The following is a 19063-nucleotide window of genomic DNA, read 5'->3' as shown; positions in this document are numbered from 1 at the left end:
ACTTGTCTAAGATGGTCTAGATGCTCAGAAAAATTCCTGTTGGACACCAAAATGTCATCCATAAACACCAAGACGCACTGTCGCAGTAGGTGTGAACAGATATGGTTCAGATACCGTGAAATTTAGCCGGGGCATTAGTGAGCCTAAAGGGCATAACCAAAAATTCAAACAGCCCATTATGCCTTCTGAACGGTGTCTTGAACTCATCTCCTTCAGCAATGTGGATTTCATGAAATCGAGGTTTGAAGTCCAACTTAGTGAAAATAGAAGCATCGACCAATTCATCTAACAATTCATCGACAATCGGCAAAGGGTGTTTGTTCTTTATTGTAATCGTGTTGAGATGATGGTAATCAACACAAAATCGCCACGAGCCATCCTTTTTCTTGACTAGAAGGACAGAAGAAGCAAAAGGGCAGGAGATAGGCCAAATTACCCGCTGATCCAACATAGCCTGAAGCTGAGCTTCGATCTCTGACTTTTAGTTGGGAGCATACCGATATGGGCACATGTTCACTGGTTGTGCCCCTGGGATCAGTGGAATATGATGATCAAATGATCTGGTAGGTGGCAGCGCAATGGGATCAGCAAACAAGTGTCACACCCGGTTTTAACGGCCAAAATCAGATGCGGCTTATGTGTGCCCAGGATGTTCAACACACATAAGGACGTCACAGGTGAAGTAACAAAAGCAATACTTTTATTAAATAAACGTTAAACTCTTACAACAATTGACATATATTGTCTTCTATAAAGATATCTGCAGCGGAATAGAAGCATTGGTGCCCAACAACACCGCAGGCAACTGACTGGGAGACACGCGCCTAGAACGTCACAACCTCGTCTTGATAGTCTTTAACATCTTTACTCACTGAGCAGCAGCATACATGTCACATGATATAGGGAAAATAGCAAGTGTGAGCACATAGAGTACTCAGTAAGTGGGGGAAAGTAATGATATGTGGCTTATACCAAGAATAGGCTAACACAAGGGTTTATTTGCATAAATGCGAGTAATGAAAACATATTTGGACTCAAAAGCATTAGGCAATTATTAAGTGAATGTAACCCATACACTGCATCACCCAGCATACAAGGCTCCCCACCTTGCATACCATAACCGTCTAGTACTCCCTATACTATAACCAAAACCATCTAGTACTCCCTGTACCAGAACCATAACCACAACTATCTAGTACTCTCTATTCCAGAACCATAATCACAACCCATAATCACAACCCACTAATCATGTGAGGATCCAAGTCTCTCATAACCGTGAGCACAGCTGTTATAACAGTTTTACACTCTGCAGAGGTTGTCCAGCTTTTCCCACGAGTCAGTAAATTCCATGTTGCTGTGTTCGCGAAACACTTAACACACGCCAGTGGTATGCCGCCAAGAATCACTGCATGACATTTGCCACTAACCAGAGACTAATCCAGTATGTGTCTGCCCACTAGGTTTCACCGCCAGGCTTTACGCAAGCTAAGCTCATACCCAGAAGCCCCCTTTTGTGCTGACCCAACACACACTGGATAGACTCTAATCAGTATGTCACGCCTTACCCATATCAGCCTCGTAGTTGGTACATTACTTCTTGGGTTGTCGCTCCACGAACCGATCCTTACTTAGGTTACTTGAGCAAACACTAAACCAACATCATAACCACTTTGCTCAAGACCTAAGGTTCCATGTTTCTAGACCATTAACAAATTAACCACTATTGTTCCATATGTTAACCAGTCAAGATTATGATACTTCCCAACATCCCAAAAGCATAGCTAAGCAATCTACCCATAAAAGACACTTAACCATAAACCATCTAGGTTCCAAGGGATGATGAGGGAAAATCTAGGAAAAACCCTAACATAGGTGACTACCCATCATATTGACAGACATTGCATGCAATTTTGTAAAATAAAACATTTAAAAACATAGGTTCAATATGATCAAGGACACTTGCCTTTTTCCCAATGCTGCTCAGTGTTGTCGAAATCTTGGTCTTGAAGTCTCTCGAACTGCTTCGGAACGTTATCGACTAATCGCGAGAACTACCAACAAACAACACAAAATAAACACTAAGAATAACATACCAAACATCATCAAAACACTTTAAAAATACTATGGTTGGATAGGGATGATTTTAGAAACATTTAGACGCAAGAATCGCCTAAATCGGAGTTAAGATGAAAAGAGAACGGGCTTTCGGAATATGGATTAGACTGAAAAGGAAATACTGTTTTTCTGGAACTATCTTCTTATGGGAAAGGCATTATTGCGTAATCATTGTGTCAGGCTTGACAATATCCTTATGCAAGATTCAAGAAGTGTAGGGCAGACTAGACTTCACTGACTAGGCTAAGGAGAATGATGTGACGTTGACTTAGCATGCTATGCAAGTATCATCTTGGATTAAAGAAGGGATACACTGAGATCTAGTATCGACCATCTATGATGGATCAAAAAGGATCAAAGGTTGCGCTTCTAGGTTAAGGAAACTACTAGTCACTCTATGTAGCGGTGGTGGTTTGGGTTTCGTCGAAGATGACAATCGGGCACGTGGCCACAAACATCGATGTCGGCTTCAGTGGTGTTTCAGTGAAACGAGGGAAGCATGGTGTAGAACGCGCAAAGACTAACTCAGCGGTATGGTTGGTTTTGGAAGGGGTCATTCGAGGTAGTGGCAAAACAACGATGACCGCTTCTAGGTTTGGTGGTGACCGCGAACAAATGCAGGAACGAAGGCGCTCACGTTCCCAGAGATTGGCTATGAATTTTGAGGAACCGTTTGAACAAGGATGTTCATATAACCCGGGAACACAATACTATGGCATAGGTTTTGGTAGATCATCCACTGAGAGGAAGAATGATCAGCATAGATGAAACGGGTGATGGCTGCGACATGCTGTGGTTGGCAATGGCGTCCTGGTCGTGTCGCTGCACAAACGGGGATGGGCTCCTAGGGTAACGTAGAAGACTCTATGGGACACGCCGTGACGCGGTTGGTGCATCCATACGGCTTTCGGATTGACGGGGAACGCGAATGCAAATCCAGTGCGCGTGCAGAACACGTCCAGAAACCAGACAGCGGGTATGTCGACCTTGATTTCGATAGTTTGGCTAATCTACTGGCCAAACCGGTTGGTGAGGACGTGGGGAACATCATGGGACATGCACCGGTGAAAGAGCTTGGTGATTTGATCTCTGGTTGGTCGGGAACATCGATGCCAATCAGCTACAGCGTGGCTGTCTCGCGGCTGTCCGCGACGGTGACGACCGTGGCGGCGTAGATCGGACTTTGGCCGGGGCTAGGGCTTTGCTAGAGACTTAGTATGATGCTAAAACAGTAGTAAGGGAGGAGAAGAAGGGGTCCTCACGTTGCTTTGGTGGTCGAGGAAGGAGGATTCACGGAGAAGACGACGTAGCACATCACGGGCGGCGGCGGCGACGGCTCCGGCGAACGGCGGTGCTCCGGCGACACACGGATAGGGCAGCAGCGACTTCTAGGGCTTGGGGGCGTGGAATAGAGGTAGGAGAGGGTGTGCAACTCATATGTACAGGGCTAGGGACGGCTGGATGAGGTGGAGTCCAAACCGAACACGATTCGGATTCGAGTTCGAGTCTAACCGGTTTCCTTTTTCGCAGCTCTGTATTGCGAGGATGATATCTCCATCGTCCGACTCCAAATTGGACTTTTCTTGATTCTAAATTGTAGTACTAAAAAAGATCTACAACTTTGGTAGTCATTGGAACTTCTGAAAACGTAATCTTGATTTCCAAAAATACGCCACAAGATAAACTGTTTGAAGTCAGACTTATCTGTGCAGTACTGATTTCGGGGGCCATAACTCCTAGCTCCATTATCCAAAAGGTGACTTCCATAGGTTCAAATCAAAGCTCTCGACGAGACCTATAACTTTGGTATTGTGAAGATTTGCATTTGAGGCCGTTTTGAACTCCGAAACGTCATAAGAAGATGAGGCTCTCCAGGACTCCGCGAAAATTTGCAGATTTCGTGGATCCTTTGTTGGGTCATCTAGAAGACTTGGCTAAGGGTTTGGACTTGATCAAGATTGAGCCCAAAGACACTTTAGGTATATCTAGGGTTTAGAAAAGAAACTTTTGCAGAGAAATTTGAATAGGGTTTGAATTTGAATTGAGTTCGGAGTGAATTTAAGAGAAACGAAAAATTGAGGTTGAACAAGAATAGGAGTAGATAAGGAATTTGAATTTGGATTTGGGTAGAATTTGAGAAAGAGGAGAGATTGACTTTAAATAAGGATTTGGATAAGATTTGATTTGAACTGGAGAGGGATTAGGTATGATAAAGAATTGAATAGATGATGAATTCAAAGATTTTTTATTCCAACCATTAAGATCCTTAACTTATTCACTACTGAGTTTTGTAAAAACCTTTTCAAAATCTTTTTCACTCAAAACACCAAAGAGAAAGAAAAGGAAAAAGAACTCTAATGTATTTACCTAGCTCCTAACAAAACTCAGCATGCAATGCACAGAAAATAATAACCTATATTGATTGATTGATTAAGAAAATAGGTTTTAAACCTATACTACTAGTGAAGCTATTCAATAATCTTGATTTTTTTTAGAAATTTGAGAAATCTGAAAATCAGGGTGTTACAACAAGTCAGAAAACTCTGTCGGCAAACACTGTAGCTCATCCTGCACTGACAGATGGGATGGCACAAACGGTGCAAAGATGGACCAAACCGAGAGAAATTCTACTGCAAGAGCCACTGACCCCTTACGAAGCAATCCATCCATCTTCCTTGAGCTCACTTGATCACATCGGGAAACATCATATGTAATACCTTGCAATAAAATGTGGCGCCCATTGAGAGTAAAGCGCATCTACTTATGATGCCAATGAACCCACATGGGACTGTGGTCATCTGACCAATCCACTCCTGAAGTGAAAGAATCCTGACATCGTGAGAGAAATTGAATCCCTAGATAAACCATTACTACTGCTTCACCATCGAGGCACATGTCATCACTCCCCTATTGGCTACTGAAAATTTCTCGGGGTGAGTAGTCTGAATACGAAGCTTCAGGCATTGAACCAACTCCTCAATGACAAAAGTGCCAACTCTACATGAGTCCACTAGCACCAGAATGTCATGTTTTCCAATGAAACCATGGAACCACATAGTTTTGCAGGCTTCTTAACAAGTGTGCCCTAATCATCAACTGACATAATCATTTCAGGTGGTTCTTCCTCCTCAGAGCCTGAATCTGATCTTGTCGATGTTCCAATCAAAAAACTTCCAAGAGTTCTTCAATAAGATGCAGAAGTACTTGATCAGGACATTTATGACCTTTACCCCACTTATCCCTGCAAGTAAAGCATAGCCCCTTGGATCATCGATAAGCTTTCAGAGATTCCAATTTATCTTCAGGAGTTCAGTCAGGTAGATTAATGTCCTCTTTAGCATTGCCTTGCTTGGTCTTGTCACTGGGAGAGAAAACCTGGCTCCCAGTTTTGTTGTACTCCTTGCTCACACCTTTCTTCTTGTGAGATTCCAACTCTTCCTGCAAAAGTGCAAGAGCCAAAGCAGTATCTACATTTTTCGGACGATGTAAGGCAATAGTAGAACGAATGTCTTCCCGTAAGCCCCCTAAGAATCTAGTGACAAAATACACATCATCGTAGGAGGCATTATAAAGCAAGAGGTTATGTGCAAACTGTTCGAAACTGTTGTAATAATCTAAGACAGAGCTTGTTTGCTTCAGATTATCTAATTGACCCATGTGCTGCTGATATTGATCCCTATCAAATCGATCACACACAGCTCTACACATCTCCCAGCAAGTCACCCTCCCACACAATTCATATGTCTGCAACCAAGAGGCCACAACACCAATGAAATTCAGTATGACGAACCTTGTTTTCAGACTTTCCCCAACCGAATAGACCTCGAAATGCATCTCGCACCGATGCTTCCATATACATGGGTTTTCTCCATAAAACTTAGGAAACTCTAACTTGGGCAGCGAACTAGATCGAGGCATCAAATTTCTCGTATCATCTGGTAACCTAATCCGACGAGGATGTGCCAGAGCAAGACACGGCTGCGACTCCAGCGTATGAACCCGGGCAATCACCTCCATCTTCAACAGTACGGTTGTCGGAGGGTGAACTCCTCAAGCGGGGATCCGGAGGGACCCCCTTTGAGATTCGGATGGGGGGATGATTCTGAATCCGCTTTGTAGGTGAAATAAATGTGAGTAAATGAGATGCAGGTGGAATGAAACGATCGGATGCAGGAAGTAGTAAATGCTCAGGAGATTTTTAGACAAGTTCGGGCCGCACTGAGCGCAACACCATACTCCTGTGTGTATGCTATAAATGCTCTGAGAATATCTCTCTGAGGATCTGCTGGGTTACAAGAATATTTGTCTAGTCTAGAGCTTTGTGCTCCTTGTTCTTTGGCTGATCTATGCTTCGGTGTTCGTCCTCTGTTGTCTTGATCTCCGATGTCTCGATCTGAACTGAACTCAGCTGATTCAACTGTCTTTCTCCGGGGAGCCCGCCCCGCTTATATACCCGCCGGGGCGGTAGCGTGCCTAGAAAGGATGGCGCGAGTTCCAAGGCACCATAAATGGAAAGCAACCATCATGGGCTGCTGCGCGAGGTGATGGGGAGGGTTGAAAATGCGCCCCCGTCCGATCTTGTTCGTCATCATGTCACTTTTCAACGGGCGCCGTAGGGAGGGCCCACCGAGCAGCCACTGAGCAGCCCGGCGTGCCCGCCCGGTCAGAGCAGGTCTGACACAGCAGGGCGGCAGGCGGGGCACCTTGAGCTCTGCGACGTTATCCCGAGGTGCGCCGGATGATGCACGATGGGACCCGTGCATTAAATGTCCCCACGCCTCCCTACCAGGCCGTGGCAGGGATTGACAGCGACTGTGGGGGGAGCAGTTGGAAGTGACAGGCCACGCGCCCTCTTAAATGCAGCATCGGGGCTCTCACCAGTTGACACCTCACCGCTGGGCCTCTGTGGGGGCCACCGGTGAAAGACTTCTCAGGCCCTCGGGGAACCGAGTGCTCGGGGGCCACTGTTCGCAGCCCCGAGCTGTCGGTGAATCAGGAACCAAGGGTCCCCGAATACCGAGGCCAGACCAGCAGGTTGCCACATGGCCACCTCCCACGGGGATGATCTCCCCAAAGTGCAAGACGACTAAGTCCCAGGAGAGGGCGCTCGGGGCCATGAACAGTGGTCCCCGAGTACCCGAGTTCCCCGATGATCTGCGAAGATCAAGTGCCGGGAAGAGAGTGTTCGGGGTCATGAACAGTGGCCCCCGAGCACCTGAGTACCCTGAGGACCCAAGGAAGGTAGTTCCGGGAGAGAGTGCTCGGGGCTGCAAGCAGCGGCCCTCGAGCACTCGGTTCCCTGAGGATCTGAACAGTCAATTCCGGGAGAGAGTGCTCGGGACCGTGAACAGTGGTCCCCGAGCACTTGGTTCCCTGAGGACCAAGAAAGGGCGTTTCCGGGAGAGAGTGCTCGAGGATATGAAGAGTGACTCCCGAGCACTCGGTTCCTCGACGACCCAAGAAGTCCTTCGCCGCTGGCCTCCACAGGGGTCCAGCGGTGAGGTGTCAGCCAGTGAAAGGCCCGATACCGCATTTAAGAGGGTGCGTAGCCTGTTACTTCCAACTACTCCTGCCACGCTCGGTGTCAGTCCCTACCACATCCTGGCAGAAGGGCATGGGGGCGTTTAATGCACGGGTCCCATCCCGCGTCATCCGGCGCGCCTCGGGATAGCATCGCAAGGCCCAAGGCGCCCCGCCTGCCGCCCTGTTGTGTTAGGCGAACAAGACCGGGTGAGCACGCCGGGCTGCTCTGTGGCTGCCCGGTGGGTCCTCTCCGCGACGCTTGTTGCCAACGCCATCATGACGACCGAGACCGGGCGGGGGGCGCGTTTTCAACCCCGCCGTCACTTCGCGCAGCAGCCCATAATGACTGCTTTTCCATTTATGGCGCCTTGGAACTCGTACCCTCTCTTTCGGGGGCACGCTACCGCCGGCGAGTATTTAAGAGAGCCAGTGGGCACGGACAAGAACACATTCTGAGAGGTCAAATCCAGACTCGAATCCAGCTCTCCAACTCTCGGACGAAAATCGAAGACAGAATAACACTCAGTACAAACATTCTTGTAACCAGCAACATCCCTGAGGGACATTCTCAGGGCATTTATAGCATCCACACAGGAGTAGGATATTTCGCTCGGTGCGGCCCGAACCTGTCTAAAAATTCCTCCAGTGCATTTACTGCATTCTGCATTCGATCATTTCATCCCACCTGCCATTGCATTTACACCCATTTATTTCCCCGTAAACATATTCAGAATCATCCTCCGGCCGAATCTCAAAAAGGGGTCCCTCCAGATCCCTGCGATAGGAGTTCACCCTCCGACACGACCACTCTCTCCCAGATATGCCCTTTCTTGACCCTCGGGGAACCGAGTGCTCGGGGGTCACTGTTCACGACCCCGAGCACTCTCTCCCGGAACTGACTGTTTGGGTCTTCGGGGAACCGAGTGCTCGGGGGCCACTGTTCACAGCCCCGAGCACTCTCTCCCGGAACTTGGCTTTTTCTATCATCGAGGAACTTGGGTGCTCGGGGGCCACTGTTCGCAGTCCGGAGCACTCTCTTCCTGGTACTTGGTCTTCTCGGGTCATCGGGGAACTCGGGCACCTAGGGACCACTGTTCGTGGCCCCGAGCACCATCTCCCGGAACTTGATCTTCTCGTACCTCGGGAAGATAACCCTCGAGGGAGGGCACCACGTGGCACTCTGCTGTTCTGGCCTTGGGACTCGGGGACCCCTGGTTCCTGTGTCACCGACAACGGTGCTCAGCGACTCATCGATCGTCGAGCGCCACATCTCGATGCCGTTGAGCTTGTCCAGGGTTTGTTGAAGCATCATCTCGAACCTTTGAAATTGCTTCGCCAAACCCTCCATGGACGTCACCATCTGAGCTTCAAACTTCAAAGGCTTCTTCAGCGGAGCCAGTGCAACGAAGGCAACGACGAGGGCGGTGGAGGGCTCTGATACTAATTGTGACGGTCCCCGCGACTGACATGATAGGCAACGTAGCTTGCGCACACGAGACCAGGTAGAGCACAGCGGAGCCGCGAGAAAGAAGCAGAGTTTTGGGTTCAGGAAGAATAATGTTCTACTCCGTTTAATTTTCCGTTAATTACAACGCAGAGTATTTAAACCACTCTCCACATCCAGCTAAGACACCAGCCAGCGCAAGACCAAACCCAACACGGACCGAAACACACGTGCAACAGAACAACACGCGCGTTCACAGCATCAAGGGTTCACGCCTCCCGCGCCATCGCCATCGGAATCGTATCCTCTGATGCAAAGTCAGAGGATGAACAGTGCCGTGACATTGGATTTTTTTTAACCGTTAGATCTGGAATGGATTTCCATGAACTGCTACAGTGGCTTTGTAAACAGTAAAATCGCTACAGTATTCATCTACAGTGTATTGCTACGTTAGAATAATGTTAAGGTACTGTTTACACAGACTTATTTTACTGTATATTTCGATGACTTTGTGAACCAATGTTAGAGATGCGCGTCCATCGCCATCGCCATCTAGGTACCTGACAGCGGCGCACCGGAGATGCTCATGTGTCCCACCGGCCACCGCGCGACATGCACACCCTCCCGATTAGTCTGAACCAGACAAAAAATGCCTCTTTTTTCCGTGAAAAATTATTGTTTTTTTCTCCTGCTCGCGGCTCGCCGCTTCTCTACCTCCCGTCTCGTCTGCCCGTCTCCTCCTCCTCTTTGTTACCTCCGCCGCCGCTCGCCGGAAGGGAATCCCACTCCACCATCGCTGCTCCCGTCTCGCTGCCATTTCCAACCAACGCCCACTCTGAGGCCTCACCTTGCTGCTATGCCTCTCCAGCCGCTCGCCGGAGCACAACGCCACAGAGCCAGAAGCACAGCCTAGTACCTTGCCCCAACACCGATGGCGTCCGACCACCCCTTCGAGGACCTCCTCGCCGCCGCCTGTGGCGCCCTCGCCCATCTACACCTTCACATCCACATCCCCGGATCCAATTCCAGTCCCAATCCCAGCCCCAAACAGCAGAAGCAGCAGCAGCAGCGCGAGCCTGACTGCCTCCTGCACCTCCACGTCCTCGTCACCAACTTCCTCCACAAGCCCCTCAGGTCATTCGCCAGATGCTTCCGCAGCGACACCAAACGCGACAGGCGGCGGGGAAGCAAACACTCCCCGCCGCTCCGGGAGCTGGGCAATGGAGCCAGCCCACAGCAGCAGCTGGAGCTCCTGCTCTGCATTGCCTTTGACGCCTTTGCCCACAACCTGCTCATGCTGGAGGACGCCTGCAAGCAGAAAGGCGACGAATTTGGTCACGCCACCCGAAAACTCGATAATTTTGAGATTCTCAGGAAGGTAATCGACGGGAAGAAGGCCGATTTCGATGGCTTCCTTTCCAACCTGGGGTTCGCAAAGGTCGGGACGCCGCCTCCGCCAGCAAGCATCATGGGTGCCTCCCCTACCCCAGCACCGGCGCCGGTCAGCGACCACGAGGATGGCGGTGGAATTGGGGACAAGGAGGGGGTGGACAGTGGCAGTGGTACACCACAGCTGCCACAGAGATTGGCTGCTCGGCTGCTTGACCTCCCGTTGTCAAATGTGGAGCGGCTGCGGTCAACACTGCCCACAGTTTCACTGACGGAGTTGATGGAGTTACTTCCACAGCTGGTAGGCAGATCATCAACATCGGCAGATGGACATCCAGACAAGAAGAAGCTTTTCTCCGTGCAGGACTTCTTCAGATATGCAGAAATTGAAGGTACATCTGGACAACATTTTCATTGGGAGGTGTCCTCGGCTTTATATGATACTAGCGCATCAACCTGTGCAACTGCACAGGCTAGAAATTTAGCTTACAGCTGAATTTTAGATATTTGTGTTAATAATAATTGTATATTATGATATATCAGCTATTTATATTTAAATATTATAATGTAAAATATAAATGTAATTTTTATTCATAATATTGGAATCATATTTATTATTTGTGAATAGATCTAATTTATAATTTTCATTTTATGTGTTATGCAAATTGATTTTTATTTGTTTCTTGATTTTTTTGAAATTATTATTATTCTTAATGTCGTATCTCATATTATTTTTTTGAAATACATTATAAATTCTTTGATATTACTTTTATGTGATAATCCGTAATATGTTTGCGTTCTGTTGTTTTAATTTTGTAATGTTTGATTACACGCATATTTAATTGGTATATTTTAATTGATTTGAAAAAGTGTGTTTATTGCTAACGTAACTAAGTTGGAGTTTGCTAACGTAACCAAGTTGGAGTTTGCTAACGTAATCTTGTTGGACAAAGGGTATCTATAAAAAAAAGGAAAGATAAGGAAAGAAGTAGTCTTAGAGTTGGACTCTATGATTTATTTTTTAATCTTTTATTTCTTCTGGTTGTTAATCTATGGTTACAATTAGTCAATCAATTAATTCGACGGTTGGATGTTTTGCTTTTTTATGAGAATTTCTAGGATTTTTCTAGGATTAATGTGGAGGCACCAAAAGGAGCCTCCAATTAGTAAATATAAGATACTTCTGGTATATAGGCTGATGGTTTGCAAAGGCCAACAATGCATTAGCTTTAGCTTACAGCACCAATCGGGGAATCACCAAATTAGATCAACTACCATCAATCCTGGTTTTAGTGATAGTGAACAAATGTAGAATGTTGAAATGTAGCAAGGTGTTCACTTTCTAATGATGTATGCTAGTTTTGGTGTCAAAGTCATTACATTTTATAGAGTTTAATCAATGAGCTTCTTCAAATATGCAGATTTAGGATATGCGATTTGTGTTTACATTTTACAGTGTAAATCTATTCTGACATTATTGATTAGGAATAAGTCTACATACCCCCTGAAGTATTGAGGTTCGTCTACTTAACCCCCGAACTATAAAACTACGTATTAAGCATCCCGAACTATTCAAAACCGACTAAATAACCCCCTAGGTGGTTTGGAGGGTGGTATTGCATACGTGGCATGCTGAGATGGACAAACTTTCCTATGTGGCCTGCCATGTCACTTTGGGCCCACACATCAGTCTCTTCCTCTCTCCATCTCTCTACTCTCTTCACCGCTATCTCTCCATCACCGGTGATCACCACATCAAGGTAGACTTAGCAATATGCTAGCTTTGAGGCCCTCTCCCCTTTCTCGATGACACCATCAACGCCCTCCTGGCCCCTCTCCCACCGTGCCCCCATCTTGCGTGATGCGCCAGTGGCAAAAAAAAAAAAAAATGTGGATCTCAAAGTGCGGCTTGTCTTTACCCTGCCAGTCCATGGTTTTGGTGAGATGGACGACTTCGATCAGTGCGGCTTGTCTCCACCCTGCCATCGCACTGCCACTCTATTGTTCGTAGATCCGCATCTTCAGCGAGACTACCAACCTGGATCTAGCTCAGACGCGGCGCTGCAGATGTGGCCTGCCATGAGAATGTGGTCCACCACTGCCCATCACCACTTGATCACGTTGAAAGCCTTCTAACCATGCCAAAAGCTTGGCCGGATCTACCATGGTGGTCCCCTCTGTGTAGTCAAGAAAAAGACAACCCTTCTCTCTCTGACAAGGAAGGTCCACATGTCATTAACTGAGTCACAACCACACGTCAGTGTCCATGTAATGTGCCATGTCAGCAAAACCACCTAGGGGATTATTTAGTTGGTTTTAAATAGTTCGGGGTGCTCAATACCTGGTTTCATAGTTCAAGGGTTAAGTAAACAAACCTCAATGCTTCAGGGGGGGGGGGGGTATGTAGGCTTATTCCTACTGACCATCCCACCGTTGTATCTAGAAAATGTAGGTGAGCTATTAGCTTATTAAATACTCCTTAGCAGATTAATCAATGCAGAACATGGCGGTATCATCATGCTATTTTTCATGTTAGTACATTCTACTCAGGTTATGTACTATATATTAGGAAGAGCAACTTGTATTTAATAGTAGCCACTGGGGGTAATATATAGAGTACACGAGGGAGTACAGGATAATGACTTTAGTAACCTATAAGTAATGGATAAGGACTCTATATTCCTAACACTATAATCGTTCATATAATTTTTCAACTGGGTTTCTAATGGGTGCATCACTATTGCATCGTCGACAAATAATATGCTGAAATGTTACTGACGAAAAGGTCGCTCTTTGATGTAGTAGTTAGATCATGAGGTGTTATTTGTAATCGATGTTTATGCTGCTGCAGGAAAGCGATTCTTTGAAGAGTTGGATAGAGATGGTGATGGCCAAGTTACTCTAGAAGATCTTGAAATTGCAATGAGGAAGAGGCGGCTACCAAGGAGGTACGCCCGGGACTTCTTACAGCGTACCAGAAGCAACTTATTTTCGAAATCAATTGGGTGGAAGCAATTTTTATCCTTGATGGAACAGAAGGAGCCAACCATTCTCCGAGCTTATACCACACTGTGTTTGAGCAAGTCTGGAACACTTCACAAGAATCAAATCTTGACATCCTTAAGAAGTGCAGGCCTTCCATCCAATGAAGATAATGCCTCTGCCATGCTACGGTATCTAAATGCAGATTCAGAAGGATCGATCTCATATGGCCATTTCCGCAACTTCATGCTTCTACTTCCTACAGAACGACTTGAGGATGATCCTCGGTATGTCTGATTTATCCTGTGTTAGAAGAAACTTACATTTGAGTGGACTTTAGTGAGCATGCAACAGCATGCAATTGGAAATAATCACTAACTATTCTTCAGCAGTATATGGTGCTCAGCTTGCCATTTTACTTGTTCTTCACTTTCAAATGCATTCAGGAACATTTGGTTTGAAGCTGCTACTGTTGTTGCTGTTCCCCCACCTGTAGAAATATCCACAGGAAGTGTTTTGAAGTCTGCTTTGGCTGGAGGTCTTGCTAGTGCACTTTCTACCTCTCTAATGCATCCTATTGATTCAATGAAGGTACATCAGCATGCCTCCTTTTATCCTTTTAGTTCAAAGTTCAAACAAGTGATTGTGGTCCAAAAAAAAATGATCCAGGAATGCTTTCACTTTAACTTTATATTCATCAGAACAAGTTAATTACCGAAGTGATATGAAAAGAAAATATTAGGTTTCCGTTTAGAAATAATGTGACACACCAGCTGCCATGCAGGCCCTAAGGACCAACCATACAAAACTTACCCGCTCTAGATGTTAGGAGTCTTTACCTTATGCTATTAAGTTAAAAGCAATACAAATTGCACATCGTAGTTCTATCTTAATCTTTCTATTTATAATATTTCATTGAGGTTTTCCTTTATAAGCTATGATTATGATTATTCATCATGAGCCACTTTATTGGCCAATTGGCCAAGGCGTTGCTTGTATGAACTTACTGACCTTGTGGTTAGTGTAGGCTGACAGAAGTTCAATTTACTGACCAAAAGATTTCTAATTCACTTGCTTTATCTTCTGTTTTGTATCAGACACGTGTCCAAGCATCTACGCTCTCATTTCCAGATCTCATTTCAAAGCTTCCACAAATTGGGCTTCAAGGATTGTATCGAGGTTCTATCCCAGCAATTCTCGGCCAGTTTTCCAGGTCAATGCTGTTTTAGTGTTTTGCTGCAAAGTCTTCTGTATGCTGCGAATTTACATCTTGTCATTTTCAGCCATGGTTTGAGGACAGGAATCTTTGAAGCAAGCAAGCTTGTATTAATTAATGTCGCTCCAACTCTTCCAGATATTCAGGTATATTTAAGTACTCCAGTACTCCTTATGAAATCTGCCTTCTCTACAATAAAGGGAAAAATAGTAAGTTATGTACTAAGTGTTGTGCGTTGTGAAATTGCTTGATGACATGCTGTTCTATCTGTAGGTGCAATCGTTGGCTTCCTTCTGCAGCACAGTCCTGGGGACGGCAGTCCGTATCCCTTGTGAGGTTCTTAAGCAGCGTTTGCAGGCTGGAATCTTCAACAATGTACAGGAGGCTATTGTTGGCACCATGAGACAAGATGGCCCAAAAGGCTTTTTTCGCGGCACTGGGGCCACTCTTTGTCGTGAGGTTCCTTTCTATGTTGCTGGAATGTGCCTTTATGCAGAAGCTAAAAAGGTATCCTGGATTTTTGCTGGTTCTGTATTTTCACCAGATATTCCAAGTGGCATTCCTCAACCCTTATGTTGCTAACTTAAAGATCTACATTTTTAGCTGCCTTTGGCTGATTTGAAGCTTATTATCAGTTCTGTCAATTTGAAAAATGCCATGCATCTGGCTCCAAAAAGGCTACTTAATGGGATTTTTCTAACATGCATCTATCAATACTTGAATGACCTGAATTATTTTGTTTGTGACAACAACAACAACAAAGCCTTTCAGTCCCAAACAAGTTGGGGTAGGCTAGAGATGAAACCCATAAAATCTTGCAAGTCTAGTCATGACTCTGGCACGTGGATAGCTAACTTCCACGCACCCCTGTTCATGGCTAGTTCTTTGGTGATATTCCAGTCTTTCAGATCCCTCTTTACAGACTCCTCCCATGTCAAGTTTGGTCTACCTCGACCTCTCTTGACATTGTCCGCACGCTTTATTCTTCCGCTATGTACAAGCGCTTCTGAAGGCCTGCGTTGTATATGCCCAAACCATCTCAGACGATGTTGGACAAGCTTCTCTTCAATTGGTGCTACACCAACTCTATCACGTATGTCATCATTCCGAACCCGATCCTTTCTTGTGTGGCCACACATCCATCTCAGTATGCGCATCTCCGCTACACTCAACCGTTGGACATGTCGCCTTTTAGTTGGCCAACATTCTGCGCCATACAACATCGCATGTCTAATTGCCGTCCTATAGAACCTGCCTTTTAGCTTCTGTGGTACTCTCTTGTCGCAGAGGACGCCGGAAGCTTGGCGCCACTTCATCCATCCGGCTTTGATTCGATGGCTCACATCTTCATCGATTTCACCATCCTTCTGCAGCATCGACCCCAAATATCGAAAGGTATCCTTCTGAGGTATCACCTGCCCGTCAAGGCAAACCTCATCCTCCTCGTGCCTAGTAGTACTAAAATCGCACCTCATGTACTCAGTTTTAGTTCTACTAAGCCTAAAACCCTTCGACTCCAAGGTCTGTCTCCACAGCTCCAACTTTCCATTTACCCCCGTCCGACTATCGTCGACTAGCACCACCTCATCTGCAAAGAGCATACACCATGGGATATCACCTTGTATATCCCTTGTGACCTCATCCATCACCAAAGCAAAAAGATAAGGGCTCAAAGCTGACCCTTGGTGCAGGCCTATTCTAATTGGAAAATCATTGGTGTCACCATCGCTTGTCCGAACACTTGTCACAACATTATCGTACATATCCTTGATAAGGGTAATATACTTTGTTGGGACTTTGTGCTTCTCCAAGGCCCACCACATAACATTCCGCGGTATCTTATCGTAGGTCTTCTCTAAGTCAATGAACACCATATGCAAGTCCTTCTTTTGCTCCCTGTATCTCTCCATAAGTTGTCGTACCAAGAAGATAGCTTCCATGGTCGACCTCCCAGGCATGAAACCAAACTGATTTTTGGTCACGCTTGTCATTCTTCATAAGCGGTGTTCAATGACTCTCTCCCATAGCTTCATCGTATGGCTCATCAGCTTAATCCCACGGTAATTAGTACAACTTTGAAGATCCCCCTTATTCTTGAAGATTGGTACTAATATACTCCGCCTCCATTCTTCGGGCATCTTGTTTGCCCAAAAAATGAGGTTGAAAAGCTTAGTTAGCCATACAATTGCTATGTCTCCAAGGCATCTCCACACCTCAATAGGGATACCATCAGGGTCCATTGCCTTGCCTCCTTTCATCCTTTTTAAAGCCTCCTTGACCTCAAACTCCTGAAACCTTCGTACAAAACGCCTGTTGGCATCATCAAAGGAGTCGTCCAGCTCAATGGAAGAGCTCTCACCTCCTCCATTGAACAGCTGGTCGAAGTACTCTCGCCATCTATTCTTAATCTCATCTTCCTTCACCAGAAGTCGATTTGTCCCATCCTTGATGCATTTGACTTGGTTGACATCCCTCGTCTTCCTCTCACGGATCTTGGCCATCTTATAGATGTCCCTTTCCCCTTCCTTCGTGTTTAACCGCTGGTAGAGGTCCTCATACGCCCGACCTCTTGCTTCACTCACTGCTCGCTTTGCGGTCTTCTTCGCCACCTTGTACTTCTCTACGTTGTCAACACTCCTGTCCAAGTGTAGGCGTTTGAAACATTCTTTCTTCTCCTTGATAGCCTTCTGGACATCCTCGTTCCACCACCAGGTATCTTTCGCTTCGCTTCTACTTCCCCTCGTCACCCCAAACTCCTCGGAAGCCACCTTCCGAATGCAAGTCGCCATCTTTATCCACATATTGTTTGCATCACCTCCTTCCTCCCAAGAGCCCTCCTTAATTACTCTCTCCTTGAAAGCTTGAGCCGCTTCCCCCCTGAGCTTCCACCACTTCGTTCTAGCGACTTTAGCGCGCTTATCCCGCTGGACACGTATCCGGAAGCGGAAGTCAGCCACCAAAAGCTTATGTTGAGGGACAACACTCTCTCCAGATATCACCTTACAATCTAGGCAAGCACGCCTGTCTTCTCTTCTCGAGAGGACGAAATCGATCTGGCTAGAGTGTTGGCCACTACAATTATTTTGTTTGTGACACTGTAAAGTTAATACCAAATGGATCATGATTAGGGGATTGGAACCTTTGACTCTTTTAGTCAGTTCACTATGTTTGCCGATGCTTATTGGTGTGCATTTTGGTTGTCATAATGGTAAAGGACAGTTATATCTGTTCTGAAGGTCTCACTTTTGATGCTCTGCGCTGCATCTTAACATATCTAATGATCATGTCCTTGGTTTTGTAGGCAGCACAACATGTTGTGAAGAGAGACTTGGAACCGTGGGAAACTGTAGCAGTTGGAGCATTGTCTGGAGGACTTGCAGCAGTTGTCACCACTCCCTTCGACGTGATGAAGACTCGGATGATGACTGCCCCTCCAGGCACGCCAGTGTCCATGCAGATGATAGTCTTCTCCATCCTCCGAAACGAGGGCCCTCTTGGGCTCTTCAAGGGTGCGATCCCCCGCTTCTTCTGGATTGCTCCTCTTGGAGCAATGAACTTTGCAGGATATGAGCTCGCCAAGAAGGCGATGATCAAAGATGAGGATGATTCCAGAGAGTCGATACGTGAGAAGAAAGCCACAGTAGGTTCCAGAGGATGATAGGTCTATTCACCTGGTTAAGATCTATGGTGCAAAGAAACAGAAGTCGTGCAACAGAAGTTTTTCCGCCCTTGTTGCAAAGAAGCAATAGAATCATCTGCTGTTCCTTCTTGATACTTGTATCAAATTGTAGGTTGTCCTACTTTTCCCTGCTGAGGAAAATTTGCCGAATTTCCATTTCCGTAGGCCATCAGATCGATGTATAGTATAGTATATGATAAAAGGATTACAGGGTACAGGCAGGAGTAAACATGCTGGAGCTGTTCTTCTTTCCTGCACAGCTCGCTTCTTGTCTGTTGTTAAACGATCCATAGCCTTGTTCCCATGGGCTTTTGTTGTTTTACCCTGATGCCATTAGGCTCTGACCTGGACTAAGCGAGGAGCTACAGATTGTTTTGGTGTTTGAGATATACTTATTAAGTGACAAGGAAAGAAAATAACACAGGGAAATGTGGAAGACGGTCCTTGTTGGGTAGTGTACATGGCACCTGATAGAATAAATATATTGACGTAGCCGGGATAACTGCACAAGCTACCCAAAAAAAAATCGCCTTGAACATAAGTTTCTTCACTTTGGCTAATTTCATTCTCCATATGGCACAAAAATCACCGATGGGATAGTGACACCAGTGGGCGAGATACTAGAACGAAACATTATCTAGCGTCCACTACCACTAATAGAGTGTTTGATTTGAGGAGTGGGACGGTGATGGATCATCCAAATTTAGCTCTGAAC

The 19063-nt window shown here is 46.1% G+C and overlaps 1 protein-coding gene across 1 annotated transcript; it reads left to right on the top strand.

The window, feature by feature from the left end:
• Nucleotides 1-9615: 9615 nt before the first annotated feature.
• On the top strand, nucleotides 9616-18737 carry LOC133905006 (calcium-dependent mitochondrial ATP-magnesium/phosphate carrier protein 1-like). Its single transcript, XM_062346691.1, has 7 exons — nucleotides 9616-10863; nucleotides 13323-13740; nucleotides 13900-14044; nucleotides 14551-14666; nucleotides 14737-14815; nucleotides 14943-15176; nucleotides 17971-18737. Exons 1-7 carry the CDS (start codon nucleotides 10014-10016, stop codon nucleotides 18325-18327), a joined length of 2199 nt encoding a protein of 732 aa, XP_062202675.1. The 5' UTR covers nucleotides 9616-10013; the 3' UTR covers nucleotides 18328-18737.
• Nucleotides 18738-19063: the final 326 nt, after the last annotated feature.

Source organism: Phragmites australis, chromosome 22 (assembly GCF_958298935.1).
Source record: "Phragmites australis chromosome 22, lpPhrAust1.1, whole genome shotgun sequence".
NCBI lineage: Eukaryota > Viridiplantae > Streptophyta > Magnoliopsida > Poales > Poaceae > Phragmites > Phragmites australis.
This window is presented reverse-complemented; position numbering and strand designations above follow the sequence as displayed.